Below are 18,599 nucleotides of genomic sequence, written 5' to 3'. Positions count from 1 at the left end.
TCCACCGCTAGATGGCAATCGTGTCATTTTCACAGCTTGAGGAGACTTCATTTTAGTTCCACCAGTCTGCATGAACCTTCCTCGTAAATCAGTCATTCTATAAGGGAAAACCGCATCAAAGTATCAACGAGTACAGGAGCCCTGAGATAACATGCGTGTGTATGTCTACAAAATTACATTAACTCCCGACCATGTCCACTGGGTGCTTCACTTTATTTGTTTGCGTATATATCCCTGAATCAGATTCAGACGGATCTCATCAGAGCTATCAACCATAATTTTGGTGATACTCCATCTCTTTGCTTGACTCCTGACTCTGAATAAGATAATACCCTTACGGTCTGTAATGGGAGCTGCATTACTGATGCGAGTATTTTTCACTGTTCTACCAAAGGGTTGAATCCCTACTTCGCTTTCCAAACGATTTAAGTACAGATTGGCTTCAACCTGAGTCAATAATGTTCGAAAAAGTAAGTTCCATTGCTCTGTTTGAGAATCTAGTTTGGGGTGGCAAGTGGTCCACTAACCCGCATTCAGTTCTAAAGCGAACTCGTTTCTTAGCTGAAGTACAACGATGTTCTGAATGCAGTTTATAATGCTTTACTGAATATGTTGCACATTACGCTACTGAATATGTTGTACTTTACGCTGACGATATTGATAGACAGGTTTTACGTGTTCCCACCTTTCTTTACAAATAAAACAATTACAGCTTTCATCCAGTTTTGAGGAACTGACTATTGCTTCAGCTTTATAGGTCTATATTGAAGCATCGCCAGCCCTATTAGTTTTTCTTACTTAAAATGTCGAGTGGCTTACCAAGTATTACTTCCAGAGAGTCACTGTGGCCATTATTAACTATCAATGTTGCTTATTATCTCTTGAATACAGAATTTTGAAGTAACCATCCAAGATGTGTGCAGTTTTATCTCTCATGGATGCTACTGCGACAACTGGCGAAAATATAGCCATGTTCGCTTTAGTTTCATTTGAACCTCACCAACTTAAGTTTCTGCTATATTTTTCGCATACTTGTGTTTAATTCTACATATTCATTATGTGTAGTAGTTTTCTGACCCACTGGGCAGTACCTTCCTTTTTTAAACTAACACATTTTTCTCTTGTTTCTGTAAATACCTTTGTTAAATAATTTCCGCTTTTCTCAACATCAACACTATCTTCATTTTATAGGGTGATGAACTTATTCGTTGATTCTCTAGTTTACGTCTTTATTGTTTAATAATCCCCATAATCTAGAATTTCATTGCCTTATTAGTCCATTACTTTCTAACTTTGTATCTAATTTCGTTTTACTAATTACGCGACCGCCATCACATAAAATTAGGAAAAAATAGAGAACTGTCACATCCTGTAGAGTTACTCTATCTTTAAAAAAAGTGTTGGCAGTTTTCTATCTAGTTTCGACTGGACCACTACAAAACCCTTTACTATCTGTTTCTTTTTCTTTTTTTATGGCGTCTAACGTTTACTAAGTCAGTGTGCCTTTTATACACGTTGCCAAAATGGAGGTATGGAAACAGAACACAACGCAGGAGGCACCGCACACTCGGAAGGTGACAAAAGAGACCTGAATTAGACCCGCGACCTGGAGTTAGTCCTAAGTAACTACTGACCAGCCACCTTTGTCTTATAACTGTCTTTTTACGTCGACTACCGCTGGATGTCTTTCGATGTACTCCGGAATTACTTCGACGGGGACATATTATGGATATTTTTCACCACATTCGATCGAAATTGTTCAAATGGCTCTGAGCACTATGGGACTTAACTCATGAGGTCATCAGTCCCCTAGAACTTAGAACTACTTAAACTAACCAACCTAAGGACATCACACATATCCATGCTCGAGGCAGGATTCGAACCTGCGACCGTAGCGGTCACGCGGTTCCAGACTGTAGCGCCTAGAACCGCTCGGCCATTCCGGCCGGCCACATTCGATCGGATTGTATTTAACTGATTGGAGTGAAGCTTGGGATGATTACGCCCTTACTATCTAAACGCGTTGGACGTTGTTTTGGGAATATTGATGTTTTACTCAGGCAATACAGTATCACCTTGCTGGTTAGTTACAACAACGGTAGTTACAATAACAGCATGTCAGCGTCTCGCTTGTACCAAAATAGTAGAGAAATGAAACACTCTCTGGCACCAAGATAGCTCATTAAATTTCAGCAGTATAATTTAAGTGCTTTGTTATTAAAGCAGGTACCTTTGTGGTACCTTTTAGTGCTTCAACGGTTCATACTTGCGTTAAATTTTATAATTTTAAGAGAATTCGTGTAATTCTGAAACCGCGTTTCTGACCAAAACTCGTTTCGTTGTCCGTGTCACTTTGCCAAGATCAGTGTTCCAACACTGCGACTCCACTCAGTTTTAATTCGCCACAGAAATTCCCTTAGCGGAAATTTCTGTGCTGGACGGGTCTCCTCCGCCCTCGCTAGTAAGTTCTCCAGCCACAGCCACTACGGGTTTCAGCCCCCGTGGCTGTTCCTTTAGCTGCAACAATGTATGTTGCTTTATGGACCGCTAGCCGAGCCATCTTGAAAGGGTGCTGCCTCACATGCAGCGTCTCCGCTGGAAAGTGGAGCTGGGTTCGCATACAATAAGGAAGTGCAGCAGAGTGGGCTGGTGTTGCACGCGTGCTACATATGGCCAAGATGCGGTAAGCGGCAACTTGCCAGGGCCTTCATTATTCATTGCAACCCTGCGTGAGCGCATTAACTACCTGTAGAAACATCTGCTACTCTCTCTTTACGTAATATTTACCCAGTTCTGTGGAAATCCCTTTACTAAAGTGTAGCAGTATGGTCATTCTCCTCAAGTAAATTTTTAAGAACGTCCAAGTTCACAAAGAAAATCCGTAAATTGAATATGTGACTTTACCGTTTTGCCATCAATAGCTTACGACATTAAAAGACCTTTTTAGCTCATATGAACGACTGTCTGTTACGGACGATCCGTGACCCATAACCTGTAGGAATTTATGAACAATCGTTCAAGATTTCTATAGGAGCGATTTATAGCGTTAGGCAACGGTCCCTCACTGACGTATTATTATTTGATACACGGTTTCCTCAATGCTACGCGCCCACTCGTGTGTTTGTGTGTGTGTGTGTGTGTGTGTGTGTGTGTGTGTGTGTGAGAGAGAGAGAGAGAGAGAGAGCGTAGTGCATTTGTCTTTGTTGGTTAGAAGGGTGTGTAAGCGTAAATTTGCCTTTGCGCCTACTGAAATTATCTGACGTAAAATACTTATAACGGTGATAAACTCATGCATTTAAAAAATGAAACTGAAATTCCTATCTGTTATTCCCAATTTATGAGATTTGTTTTCTTATTTCAGAAACCACACAGCACCCTGTCAATAGACTCCTAAGTCAGCCACAAACTGGAAAAATGTCTTGTTAATGAAACACACGTCCCAAATTTTCTCTAGCTGTCTCTCTGTGGTCAACGGCTACGTCGTCTCTGAACTGATGCAGAACCCTGGAAAGTGTCTAGCTGCGTCTGTTGCACATTTCATACGAAACTCCTGGGGCTGTTCCAGATGACTAGCGTGCCGGCAGGGCTCGGCTGTAGCCTGCAGTCGCACACACTGCCACCCAGTTTAATTAAAGTGTCTTCTTCCAGATGACGTCACTACCAAGACCGCCGTCTCTGCCTTGCCTCCCTCCCTCTTTCGCCCTCTCTCCTCCGTCTTGTTTTGTGCTGGGGTGTTGCCGCTTGGCTTCTCTAGCTGCGACACTGCCCCGAGGTTTTTCCTTCAGTCGTGTTAAGCCAAGCCGCAACCTTGCCGTCATCTCGTGTCTTACTGAAGCATTCACTATAATGAAAACCTATCGATTATCCGAAGTGGTACGTCTGCAATTGCGACACAATTCCTAACAACATGAACAACAGATTTTCTGTGAATTTCGTAGTGTAGTAGGATTTTTTTGTGGCGTTCTTTCCGATGTCGTAAGCCCTTTCTGTTATTTCTTGTACCGACTGAAGCGAGGAATAGGTGAGGGTCTCAATTCTTTATCGGTAGAAAGAGGAGCAAGATGCCGCAAGGCTCACATCACTTCCATCAGCCTTCCTAACAGAACTGAAGTCGTGCGTCTCTAATGACCTAAAGTCCAGTTCCCATTAAATGTTTTTCACCTCTAATACACAAATAATATGGCACAAAACGAATGGAAAGCAATACAGTTGTTGCTTAACCTTTACGTCTTTTTGAACTGATGTACTATAAGGTCGGTGACGGGTGCCAATGTAGAAATTTCCATCAGGAGGTAGAATTGCAGGTGATCGTTAAGAAGCCGAGCAAAGAAGCGTAAAAAGAGAAAACAGCAAATGACGTAATGTGAAAGTTACTGGACTGGTTTTGCACAAACAGTTTGCTTCAAATTTTAAAGAAAACATAGCTCGTGAGGGTTTTTTTTTTTTACAGTTAAAAACATTGTGCCTCTAATGACATTAATACACCAACGAAATAATTCACAGGTTACAAAATGATGTTCTTACGTGTAAATATCGATGAACACTTTAAGTGGAAAATAGCACATACATGAGGCATGATTCTTACATGTAGACACAACCGGCAGGTACGTAAACGATTAAAAGTTGAAATACACAACGACAGATCAACGGCTGCTTGTGTGTGTGTGTGTGTGTGTGTGTGTGTGTGTGTGTTTGGGTGTAGCAATGTTACCAGAATCTGTAAACTATACAAGGAGCGTGAAAGGACTCAGATGTTAAGTAATCACTGTGAAGAATGCGATGACGCCGCCTACGTGTGTGAGACGGTGTGCAAGAGCCCCCCACTTGTACCAAACCTTCGAAAATGTCTCAGTCTGGCCATTTGTATATCTGAGTTTTACGGAGATTGAGACAATCCGTCGTTGGACTTTCTTAAAGAGTCGTTGTGTAGGATTATTTGTATCTGTTTTGCTGTGAAGCTCAAGTTTATGTCCCTCGCAGAAGCAGTATCAGCGACGTCGGGTTCTCTGTAAAAAGTAATTCTAAGTCCTCCAATCCAAGTAAAGAAGCGGAAACCTACGTTATTCGGAATAACATTCAAAAGGGATGCCGGTATGATGTACTCATTTACTAAATACCAATGCCATAAACTGATAATGTCGTCGCACTTAATAATGATTAACTGGAAACTATTTCCTGAGAGCATGTTCTTATAATAGAACTAGATCTGTAAGAATCCCATCAGCGAACGGCGACTATGTATGTCATACTCAAACTGTCCTGCAAAATGACGGTCAAGTCCTGCAGAAAGTGTCATCACTTCTATCTCTAAGCTGGTCGTAGATTGTGTTCCAAAAATGGACAGCTTAGAGGCAGAAGTGATGACACTCTCTGCAGGACCTGACCATCGTTTTCCAGCACAATTCCCAAGCACATACGATACACTCTGTTACTGACTTGTTTGACTGATGGGGCTGCTACGTGCTATACCACCTACTGCATTCCCCTGACCTAAACCCTTGTGGGTTCAACTCGATTTCTAAACTGAAGGAAAAACTTCACAATATTCGCTTCAGAACTGCTACAAATTCGTGGGGCAATTGATCTCGTCGCTCGAGCTGTCAACGCAACTGGCACCGCTAAGAGTATCCTACGACTTCCACAACATCGCTGGGAACGTGAAATAAATAGTTGCCACTATTAAAGTTCCAACCCTCGTACATTAACTAACAGCCAGTTTGCACAATAGCAGGTCTATAGAGTAATAATATTTTTATCTGAAGTAATTACACTTCCGGAAAGAAATGTTAAGCACCAACAAGAAGGAGAGGACACGGATTAAAACTTCAGGGACTGAGAGATTAAGAGATGTTATTTCAGTGATTAGAAAAACAAACTAAATTTACAAAGAACGTGGCGGTATATGCCCACCTATTAGTATGAACTTGCTTCCGTGTGGTGTGGATGCATGCGCTGATTTGGCTGACGAAGGTGACACAATACCATTGTATCCACATCTCAAGCTAGCCGGCCCTTGAACTGGTCTTAGATATGTCGAATATTGTCACTGAGACCTGGTTCCATAGACGCTCTACTTGGGAATGATCTGGGGACTTAACTGGCCACGGAAGTAGTGCAGCATCATACAAGCAGCTCATAGAGACACGTAGTATATGTAGACTGGAATATCGTGTTGAAAAATGGAGCCATGGTTCTATCGCATGAGATCTGCGATCTTAGACTTCCCTCAAACACTATCAGGAGTGAGCTGAAGGACGCCATAAGTAACAGTGTTGTGTCTCTCCAAAACTTTGGAAGTATGGGACTCAGCCCTAGTCGTCGCCACATTCGGCTACAGTAATCGTGTGGTGTATACCCAGCGATTCTGTCGGAATATTGTACTACAAAAATTTATCAGTGCAGACTCGTAGGAAAGCTTGCTACACTACCTGTCAATAATGACATCGATATAGAATGGAGTGATATTAAGATCTGCATCATCGAAGCAGCTTCAGAAGCCCTTCGGAAAAGGAACAAAACAGATGGGGAAAAGAGACTCAGAATTTGGAATACAGAAATTAAACAATCCATTAAACAAAAACAAAAGGCTTATTTGTAGTTCCTACAGACAAAAGACCCAGAGAGGTGTAAAACATACAAAATAACAAGTGACGGCCGGGCGCGGTGGTCTCGCGTTTCTAGGTGCTCAGTCCGGAACCACGCGACTGCTATAGTCGCAGGTTCGAATGCTGCCTCGGGCATGGATGTGTGTGATGTCCTTACGTTAGTTAGGTTTAAATAGTTCTAAGTTCTAGGGGACTGATGACCACAGTCCCATAGTGCTCAGAGCCTTTTTTTTAACAAGTGACGATGGAAAAAAAGAATAATGCGCGAAGTACATCGAGACTCGTAGACTCCTGGGGCACATTCATAAGCCACTTAGAACTGACGTACACGGTAGACAGGAATGTGCATACAGAGCCATGAAAGTGCTGAACAAGGAGAAAGAGGATTCTCCTCACAGAATTTAATTTCCAAAGAACAACGGATTAATCAGTGTACTGGCTTATGGTGTACACAGAATACACTGGAGAAAGTACTTACATGGAAACAATAGAGCCACTTACTAAGTAGAAGCAATAAGAACCTTTGAAAGGTATGATGAATAGAAAAGCTATTGTAACAGTTAGAATAAAACAGAACTAATTAAATATGGAAGGATATCAATAGATGTAAGACTTGTACAGACAATAGATGAATGATGGAAGAAGTGCAAGATCCATTATCTTTGGTATAGACAACAGAAGTAATCTTTCCTTTAAAAAACGGGAAGCGTAAAGACTGCAAAAACTATCGTGCCATCAGTCTGCAGAACACTGGCTACCAACTGTTCTCTAACATAATAAATGCCACAGAAGCTATTACTTCTAGAGAAGAAAACGGATCTAGGTTAGGTCGCTGATGCAAAAAAAAAAAAATATGCTTCTCTACTTTAAAAAAAGGAAATTTTAATACAGATATTCTAATAGCCTTTATCGACCTTAAGAGGGCTTTTGACTGTGTGACTCGTGATAGCCTATGTAAGACTACGCCTGATTGGATTGTGGTTACCCTTATCACCTAACGAAGCCGTGAAAAGTCTTGACAAAAATACACGCATTGTAATACACACAGGCTGGAATCGATTAGAAAAAATGATTATTAACTAAGACGTCAGACAAGTGTGTGGACTATCGCGTACACTTCTTAATATTTGCACTGAATTCATTCTTCGTAAATGTAAAAGAAAAGGAAGCAAAGGAATTAAGATATCGAATGAGGAATGCCAGAATGTGCTTCTGTTTGCAGATGATATAATTATTATTCAAAGGAACGAAGGTGATCTCCAACGATCAGCATACGAGCTGAACGAAATACACAATAAATACAACTTTAAAATTTCTAGCAATAAATCGGAAATAAAGGCAATCAAAGGAAAATATCCAGTCGGATCAAAAATTCGTTTGGAAAAGTCAGTTTTAGAAGAAGTCACCCAAACCACCTATTTAGACTGTGCTATAAGCTTTTATTTTGAGTCTGATACCGAAAATAAAAAGAAAAATTCCGAGCTGTCTGTGATACCGATAACACTGGGCCATAAATAACAAAAACGGACCATCATGAAATTCTGTAGAATGATGGCAGTTCCACTGTTATCCCACGAAAGCGAAAGCTGGGTTACCGCATAAAAAGAAGAAAAACACGTGAAAATGAAATTCAGCCGCGCGGCCATGGGCGTCTAGTCACGGACCATGCAGCTCCTCCTGTCGGAGGGGGCAAGGGTGTGTGTGCTTTCCTTAGTCTAAGTTAGTTTCAGTTAGATTAAATAGTGCATAAGCTTAGGGACCGTTGACTTCTGCAGTTTGGTTTCACAAGACCTTACCACAAATTTCCAAAAGATGAGATTCAAACAGCAGACATGAAGTTTCTAAGGAAGACGGACAGCAGTACAATAAGAGACATGATTAGAAATGAACATATTAGAATAGAATTAAATATTTTCAAATTAAATTAAACATAAAAAATACCGTGTGGATTGGAGACAACATTTGATGAGAACGCTAAGTCTCAGAACACCCCAGAAGATTTTGAACTACAAGCCGAGTGGAAAAAGAGATATTGGGAGACCTCGAAGGACTTGGGAATAATTTTCGTATCAAGTTTGGAACAGGCAACAGTCCTAATCCTTGAAAGGAAGGCGATGATGATGATGATGATGATGATGATAATGAGAATGAAAATTCTGTATCTTCAAAGGTGGGAAGCATTAAGCTTTTACGTCTATAATTTGAATAGTTTAACCGTACTGAAGTAAGACGCCAGTCTTCGGGTAAGAAAGTTCTTTTGTCGTATAGCCTACGCTTTTGCCTAATAGCCTTTAGGTACTCCTCGTTATAGCTCCTTTGCTGTTCACGTAATCGAGATGTTTGCAACATGAGAGACGCATGTGGGCACAGCTGCTAACGGGCCTGGAGTACAGGGGCCCGGTGGGCGCAGTGGGCGAGACCGATGAGGCTGTGGGCAATTAAAACGGGCGCCGGCGCGTCCATTAGTCACCGAGTGGATCCCAGGGCGCGGCCCTCTGGTGGTTGGCGACCCCGGAGCAGGAGAGAGGAGGGCAGGCGGCGCCAAACACTGTGCCCCGGCATCGCCTCCTCGGGCGTCATTAATCAGTGGCGCAGTCCCGGCCCATTCACTCCCGTCGCAGCTCTCAGGGCCTCTTAGCGACACCGCCGAGAGGGGGCGAGGGTTACCACAAAGCGCTACAGCCAGGTGCGCCTGAATGCCTCTAATGTATTCGGGGACACTCGACACCTGCAGCTTGGGAAGCAGAGAACCATCTGCAGTTGTTCTTGTGTGATCGAAGAACTCTTTGCGCTGTATACAAGAAAAGAGATTCGCTGAGGTGATAGGAGTCATGGAACAGCGGTACGCACATATACAGATGGCGGCAGTATAGCGTATAGAAAGGTATAAAAGGGCAATACATTGGTGGAGCTGTCGTTTGTACTCAGGTGAGTCCCGTGAAAAGGTTTCCGGCTTGTTTATGAGCGCAGCCTTTGAATTCGGAATGGTAGTTGAAGCTAGGGGCATGGAAAATTCTATATCTGAAATCGTTAGGGAATTCAGTATTCCGAAGTCTGCAGTGTCACGAGTATGTCGAGTATACCAAATTTCAGGCCTTACCTCTCACCATAGACGACGCAGTGGCCGAGGGCCTTTACTTAACGAGGGGAAGCAGTGGCGTTTGCTTAGAGTTGTCCCTGTCACGAGACAAGCAGAAATGCTTAAAATAACCGCAAAAATCATTGTGCGACGTAGGACAAACATGTCCGTTAGTGCGGCGAAATTTGGTGTTATGGCAGCAGACGAGCTATGCGAGTGCCTTCGGTGGGCTCGTGACAATATCGGTCGGACTGTAGAGGACTGAAAAACCGTGCACTGGTCAGGTAAGTCATCATTTCAATTGTTAAGTGTTGATAGGATTAGAATATCGAGCTGACCCCAAGAAGCCGTGGACTCAAGTTCTTAACAAGGAACTATGCAAGCTCATGGTAGCTCCATAATGTTTTTATCTACATCTACATCTACATCTACATGACTACTCTGCAATTCACATTTAAGTGCTTGGCAGAGGGTTCATCGAACCACAATCATACTATCTCTCTACTATTCCACTCCCGAACAGCGAGCGGGAAAAACGAACACCTAAACCTTTCTGTTCGAGCTCTGATTTCTCTTATTTTATTTTGATGATCATTCCTACCTATGTAGGTTGGGCTCAACAAAATATTTTCGCATTCGGAAGAGAAAGTTGGTGACTGAAATTTCGTAAAAAGCTCTCGCCGCGACGAAAAACGTCTATGCTGTAATGACTTCCATCCCAACTCGTGTATCATATCTGCCACACTCTCTCCCCTATAACGCGATAATACAAAACGAGCTGCCCTTCTTTGCACCCTCTCGATGTCCTCCGTCAATCCCACCTGGTAAGGATCCCACACCGCGCAGCAATATTCTAACAGAGGACGAACGAGTGTAGTGTAAGCTGTCTCTTTAGTGGACTTGTTGCATCTTCTAAGTGTCCTGCCAATGAAACGCAACCTTTGGCTCGCCTTCCCGACAATATTATCTATGTGGTCCTTCCAACTGAAGTTGTTTGTAATTTTAACACCCAAGTACTTAGTTGAATTGACAGCCTTGAGAATTGTACTATTTATCGAGTAATCGAATTCCAACGGATTTCTTTTGGAACTCATGTGGATCATCTCACACTTTTCGTTATTTAGCGTCAACTGCCACCTGACACACCATACAGCAATCTTTTCTAAATCGCTTTGCAGCTGATACTGGTCTTCGGATGACCTTACTAGACGGTAAATTACAGCATCATCTGCGAACAGTCTAAGAGAACTGCTCAGATTGTCACCCAGGTCATTTATATAGATCAGGAACAGTAGAGGTCCCAGGACGCTTCCCTGGGGAACACCTGATATCACTTCAGTTTTACTCGATGATTTGCCGTCTATTACTACGAACTGCGACCTTCCTGACAGGAAATCACGAATCCAGTCGCACAACTGAGACGATACCCCATAGCTCCGCAGCTTGATTAGAAGTCGCTTGTGAGGAACGGTGTCAAAAGCTTTCCGGAAATCTAGAAATACGGAATCAACTTGAGATCCCCTGTCGATAGCGGCCATTACTTCGTGCGAATAAAGAGCTAGCTGCGTTGCACAAGAGCGATGTTTTCTGAAGCCATGCTGATTACGTGTCAATAGATCGTTCCCTTCGAGGTGATTCATAATGTTTGAATACAGTATATGCTCCAAAACCCTACTGCAAACCGACGTCAATGATATAGGTCTGTAGTTAAATGGATTACTCCTACTACCCTTCTTGAACACTGGTGCGACCTGCGCAATTTTCCAATCTGTAGGTACAGATCTATCGGTGAGCGAGCGGTTGTATATGAGTGCTAAGTAGGGAGCTATAGTATCAGCGTAATCTGAAAGGAACCTAATCGGTATACAATCTGGACCTGAAGACTTGCCCGTATCAAGCGATTTGAGTTGCTTCGCAACCCCTAAGGTATCTACTTCTAAGAAACTCATGCTAGCAGATGTTCGTGTTTCAAATTCTGGAATATTCCATTCGTCTTCCCTGGTGAAGGAATTTCGGAAAACTGCGTTCAATAACTCCGCTTTAGCGGCGTAGTCGTCGATAACAGTACCATCGGCACTGCGCAGCGAAGGTATTGACTGCGTCTTGCCGCTTGTGTACTTTACATACGACCAGAATTTCTTCGGATTTTCTACCAAATTTCGAGACAATGTTTCGTTGTGGAACCTATTAAAGGCATCTCGCATCGAAGTACGTGCCAAATTTCGCGCGTCTGTAAATTTTAGCCCATCTTCAGGATTTCGCGTTCTTCTGAACTTCGCATGCTTTTTCCGTTGCCTCTGCAACAGCGTTCGGACCTTTTTTGTGTACCACGGGGGATCCGTTCCATCTCTTACCAATTTATGAGGTATGAATATCTCAATTGCTGTTGCTACTATATCTTTGAATTTGAGCCACATCTCGTCTACATTCGCATAGTCAGTTCGGAAGGAATGGAAATTGTCTTTTAGGAAGGCTTCTAGTGGTACTTTATCCGCTTTTTTAAATAAAATTATTTTGCGTTTGTTTCTGATGGATTTGGAAGAAATGGTATTGAGCCTAGCTACAATGACCTTGTGATCACTAATCCCTGTATCAGTCATGATGCTCTCTATCAGCTCTGGATTGTTTGTGGCCAAGAGGTCAAGTGTGTTTTCGCAACCATTTACAATTCGCGTGGGTTCGTGGACTAACTGCTCTAAATAATTTTCGGAGAATGCATTTAGGACAATCTCGGAAGACGTTTTGTGCCTACCACCGGTTTTGAACAAGTATTTTTGCCAACATACCGAGGGTAGGTTGAAGTCCCCACCAACTATAACCGTATGAGTGGGGTATTTATTTGTTACGAGACTCAAACTTTCTCTGAACTGTTCCGCAAATGTATCATCGGAGTCTGGGGGTCGGTAGAAGGAGCCAATTATTAACTTAATTCGGCTGTTAAATATAACCTCCACCCACACCAATTCGCACAGAGTATCTACTTCGACTTCACTACAAGATAAACCACTACTGACAGACACCAACACTCCACCACCAATTCTGCCTAATCTATCTTTCCTGAACACCGTCTGAGACTTCGTAAAAATTTCTGCAGAACTTATTTCAGGCTTTAGCCAGCTTTCTGTACCTATAACGATATCAGCTTCTGTGCTTTCTATTAGCGCTTGAAGCTCAGGGACTTTTCCAGCGCAACTACAACAATTTACAACTATAATTCCGACTGTTCCTTGATCCAAGCACGTCCTGTAATTGCCAAGCACCCTTTGACATTGCAGCCCATCCCGCACTTTCCCGAGGCCTTCTAACCTAAAAAACCGCCCAGTCCACGCCACACAGCCTCCGCTACCCGTGTAGCCGCCAGCTGAGTGTAGTGAACTCCTGACCTATTCAGCGGAACCCGAAACCCCACCACCCTATGGCGCAAGTCAAGGAATCTGCAGCCAATACGGTCGCAAAACCGTCTGAGCCTCTGATTCAGACCCTCCACCCGGCTCTGCACCAAAGGTCCGCAGTCGGTTCTGTCAACGATGCTGCAGATGGTGAGCTCTGCCTTCATCTCGTAAGCAAGACCGGCAGCCTTCACCAAATCAGATAGCCGCTGGAATCCAGAGAGAATTTCCTCAGATCCAAAGCGACACACGTCATTAGTGCCGACATGTGCCACCACCTGCAGCTGGCTGCACCCTGTGCTCTTCATGGCATCCGGAAGGACCCTTTCGACATCAGGAATGACTCCTCCCGGAATGCACACGGAGTGCACACTGGATTTCTTCCCCTCCTTAGCCGCCATATCCCTAAGGGGCCCCATTACGCGCCTAACATTGGAGCTCCCAACTACCAGTAAGCCCAACCTCTGCGATTGCCCGGACCTTGAAGGCTGAGAATGATCCTCTGAAACAGGGCAGGCAGCTGCATCTGGCTCAGCCAGAGACAGTGCCTGAAACCGGTTTGTCAGACGCACCGGGGAGGCTTTCTGGTCAGCTTCCGGGGACGCCTTTCGCTGCCTGCCACGCCTTGGAACGACCTCCCAATCAACCACAGGCGAGGGCTCAGCCCCACTGCGGGCAGCAACCGGGGCAACCACAGCGGCAGACCGATCTGGGGACAGACGGGATGAGGTTGACATCCCCGTGATACCCGAGTCCGGCTCCCCACAGTGGTGCCCATTGGCAACAGCCTCAAGCTGCGCGACCGAAGTCAGCGCCGATTGCAGCTGTGAGCGAAGGGATGCCAAGTCAGCCCTCATCCGAACACAGCAATCGCAGTCCCTGTCCATTCTAATCGATGTTTAACAACAGTTACTGAAACACGAGTCGGTGCCTAGATAACGCAAGCGGAACACGCAAAGAATGTATCAACTAACCTGTACAAATGCCTAACGACTGCACTACAATCTGCTGAATTTACGATTACAGTAACTAAAACTCGAAATTGCACCTCCTATACGAAACTCACACGCAATTTGAATAAGAATCTACGAAGTAAACACTAAAGCGCGATGCTACAACTGTCAAATACTATAATACGCCCGAAATATATGAATTAAACAATGCAAGTACCCAAAAACACGCAAAGAAATTAATTGAACTATGTAACAAATAAGTAAGCTAGGGTTATACGACTTGCTGCTGCAGCTGCTTATCCAACGGCGGCAGGGAGCACACTGACTGGCCAACCGACTCTGGCCGTTCACAACAAAAACAGAAGACAGACGACTACGCAAATTTGCACTATTCAGGTACTAAGGCGCGATGCTACAACCCTCAAATACTATAATACGCCCGAAATATACGAATTAAACAATGCAAGTACCCAAAAACACGCAAAGAAATTAATTAAACTATGTAACAAATAAGTAAGCTAGGGTTATACGACTTGCTGCTGCAGCTGCTTATCCAACGGCGGCAGGGAGCACACTCTGGAATGGATTGAGTCCTCAGGTCCCAATGAACCAATCATTGACTGTAAATTATAGTGTTCGGCTACTTGAAGACCATCTGCAGCCGTTCATGGACTTCCTGTTCCGGGAGCTGATGACCTAGCTGTTTACCGCCCTCCGCCATAAATCATCATCACTTCGTGTTCCCTAAGAACGTTAGAATTTTTGTGGATAACAGAGTACCGTGACAGCGGGCGACAATTTTTGGCGACTGGTATGAATAACTTTCTTGACAATTCTAGAGAATGATTTGGCCACCCAGATCACTCTACATGGATTCCATCGAACATTTATGGGACATAATCTAGAGCTCAGCACGTGCCCAACATCCTGCATCGACCACACTTTCGGACTTACGGATGACTACAGAGGCAGCATGACTCAATATTTCTGCGGGGGACTTCCAGCGACTTGTTGAGTCCACGCCACGTCGAGTTGCTTCACTGCGTCGGGCGAAGGGAGGTCCGACACGATATTAGGCGGTATCCCATGACTTTTGTCACCTCAGTGTATCTACCAGAATAGCTATGAAGTAATATGCGACAGATTGTTCATAGAGAAACCAGCGCATACCATTGTCGCATTATCGCAGTATATCAGCTGTACGTCGAGTCTTTACACCAGGTCAAATTTCGAAGAGAAAGTTGAATTCAGCATTAGCGTACATCACCCCTTCATTGTCTAGAAACCAGTATATGATACAATACGTAGAGAGAAATTGTACCGTTCTTTGACAGAACTAGAAACACCTGGAAAATTGTTCTGAGAAAGACAATTAATGTGGTACAGATTAAAAAAGGAGTAGTTTCTGAGATAGTAGATATAAAAATGTTGTAAGGAAAGGATGTGTGCGTCTCCTGTTTAGAGGTAGTGTTGCCATGAAGTAGATTATAAACAGATGCAAAGCTGCTAAGGAGGAAAACAATTTTTTATAAATCACAGCAGATAGTCAATCATGCCGATGACTTGCCCCATAAACTAAAAAATCTACGAGACTGCATTACTAAAGAACAGAGAAAAAAGTGGTGGTTTTTATGCTCCAGGTGTTCAGGTGTTCTACACCCCCCCCCCCCCCCCCCCCCAATTTTGTTCAGCGCATGGAACGTACATACGGCCATACGAAACGGTCAGAAAAGTTCGTTAGTTCGTTACCAGTACAGTATAACACACGTAATGTCAGAAAAGTCCTTCTTTGGGGGTGTTGATCTCGCACGAAACATTGACTTGAATGCTGGTTAATTCGTCAAAGTGTTGACCGTTGACCCTTCATGGTAATCCCACCACTTTGTCTCTTTGTGGCAGATTCTTGTTGCTAACACCAAGCATCCTCATTTGTGACGATTCTCTCCAGAAGGGAATCGTTCGTATTTTGCATTGGAGTCATCTCTTTTCAGGCGACCACTCATCGTTGTTTCCGTTCAGTGGTCTAGACATCCGTGAAAATCTTTGCATACACTTTTCTCTTCTTGAAAATCTTTTGGAAGATATTTTGAATACAGGATTTAGAGTTGTTAGTCCATTGCGATTGGTGATATAACATCGTTGAGACACAATGGACACGCGTCCCCTAATTAACAGAACGTGCTCACAACTGACTGGTGTCGGCCTGGGTGGCCGAGCGGTTCTAGGCGCTAAAGTCTGGAACCGCGCGACTGCTACGTTCGCAGTTTCGAATCCTGCCTTGGGCATCGATGTGTGCGATGTCCTTAGGTTAGTCAGGTTTAAGTAGTTCTACGTTCTAGGGGACTGATGACCTTAGAAGTTAAGTCAGATAGTGCTCAGAGCCACAACTGACTGGTTGAATCTACATAAATTGTCTACAGTTGTTAGTTCAAGTTGCCACTCTAGTTACTGCACTGCTGTCGCTTATTTGCCATGAATAACATCAGTCTCTCTCCTTTTTGGATGAATGGTGTAGATATACAAGCAACAATTCGGAACGCAATAGACAACACATTCATCGCATTTGAGCAGGCTGAATATCGACTAGGAGAAAACAATATACAAGGTGATCCATCTGAAGTTTCAGATGAGATTATCTCGAAAACTATAAATCGGGTAAAAATAGTGGGTAAGGCAAGTTCGTCAGCTCAAATGGGCAAATAAAATGAGACTACACGTGACACGCAGCCCCCCGCCCCTTGCGTGGGACAACTTTTAAATCTTAAGTGGAAACACACATTTTTTTGCAGATTCAAGTACTCCATAAAAAAGTAATCAAAAATGAATCAAATTTTGTTTGAAACATTTATTATAACCATTGACAGATGGCACTGAAGTCGAGAAAAATTAAAATTGGGGAAGAATTGTGATTTATTTAGAATTATCCGAAAAGACGCATCAAATCTTTAAAAGATGTGCACTAACACTTTAGTTACGCCAAATTAAGCTATTTTTGTACAAAATGTACTGTATCTCATTTTTAGCGTTACCCAGGAACAACGACATGGACGTGTAGAATGATGTTCCCATGGAGTACTTCATTAGTGTGAGTCCCTTTGCCTCTCGCATGTTGGGGTGCTTCATTAGTGTGAGTCCCCTTGCCTCTGACAATTTGGGATGCTTAATTAACGAAATTAGCCACGAAGAAATTATCCCCATTTGCTTCAATGGATAAAGTCAATCGTCTGCGAAAGTTGCCCACAGTTTTGAGCAGCACATCCCGTGGTATGGCTGCACACGCTCTTCGAATGCGTTACTCCATATCTTTTCTGGTTGTGGGCTGTCTGTCATAAACAATATTTTTTAAATAACCTCAGAAGAAAAAATCAGGAGATGTTTGGTCTGGTGAAACTGTGTCTGCACTCCATCCATCAACTGCCAGTTTATGGTTGGAGTACTGACTCATTATCTGCATATCCCGTAATGCTGGCAACTGATGGGTTATGCATGGACATCATATCTACCTGTACCGCATCAAAACAGCCTGAAGATAACGCAATAAAGCACTGAAACTGGTAGCGACAAAATAAAATAGAATCATAAGGACGGCTGTAGGTGTTTCTATTTTTTGATGTGATGTTCACACCGGCCGACTATAGGAGTGATCAACTTTGTTAGGTATTTGGCCAGCTTGTCAGTAGGAGAACCTATTCAACTAACAACAGGTCTCAAAGGAATATTATCCTTGTGGATCTTAGACAGATGACACATTTATCTATCTACTCATACGTTAAAAAATAATAAACTTTTCTTTTCTTGACAAAGCTAGGAAATCTTCTAATCCTCAAAGGTGATATTTAGAGTTTTATTGGGAATTGCGTCGTACTGCTTGAGGAATTAGATGTCGGGATACGGACCTTAAAATCCCTCACCAACCGAATGACGAGGTCCCGTTTGATAGATACAGAGATGCATGACGTCCATATTAACGAACACGATGTACTGAACAATTCTACTTTTTTATAGATCGTGTACAAATTACTTCAAATACGTAAATAATCTGCCAGACAGGGTAAGCAGCAATTTGTGACTGTTTCCTAATGATGCTGTAGTGTACGGGTAGGTGTCGTCTTTGAGTGACTTAGATAAAAAGTTTCTAGTTGATGTGGTGAATAGGAGCCAGCTCTAAATGTAGAAAAATGTTAGTTAATGTATATGAGTAGGAAAAACAAAACCATAGCGTTGGGGTTCAGCACTAATGGTGTGGTGTTTGACACATCCACGTCGATTAAATACCTGGGCATAACGTTGCAAAGCGAAGTGAAATGGAATGATCGTGTAAGGACAGTAGTAGGGAAAGCAAATGGTCGACTTCAGTTTCTTTGCAAAATTCTGGGGAACTGTGGTTCATCTGTAAAGGAGACCGCACGTACGACACTAGTGCAACCGACTGTTGAGAATTGTTCGAGTGTTGGGGATCCACAGCAGGTCAGTGTAAAGGAAGGCATGGAAGCAGGCTGCTCGATTTGTTACCGGTAGGTTACAACAACACGCAAGTATTGCGGGTATGCTTCGGGAACTCAAAACTGGGAAT

The 18,599-nt window shown here is 43.2% G+C and overlaps 1 protein-coding gene across 1 annotated transcript in view; it reads right to left on the bottom strand.

Moving 5' to 3' along the window:
* The window catches only part of LOC126285157 (uncharacterized), a 113,146-nt gene extending 104,078 nt beyond the window's left edge, over positions 1-9,068 (bottom strand). Inside the window, exon 1 of the mRNA XM_049984469.1 lies at positions 8,984-9,068. Coding sequence (XP_049840426.1) covers positions 8,984-9,068 — 85 coding nt within the window. The remainder of the gene's footprint in view (positions 1-8,983) is intronic.
* Positions 9,069-18,599: the final 9,531 nt, after the last annotated feature.

This window comes from Schistocerca gregaria, chromosome 8 (assembly GCF_023897955.1).
Source record: "Schistocerca gregaria isolate iqSchGreg1 chromosome 8, iqSchGreg1.2, whole genome shotgun sequence".
NCBI classification, from domain to species: Eukaryota; Metazoa; Arthropoda; class Insecta; order Orthoptera; family Acrididae; genus Schistocerca; species Schistocerca gregaria.
The sequence above is the reverse complement of the archived record's forward strand: the minus strand, read 5'-3'. Positions and strand labels throughout refer to the sequence as shown.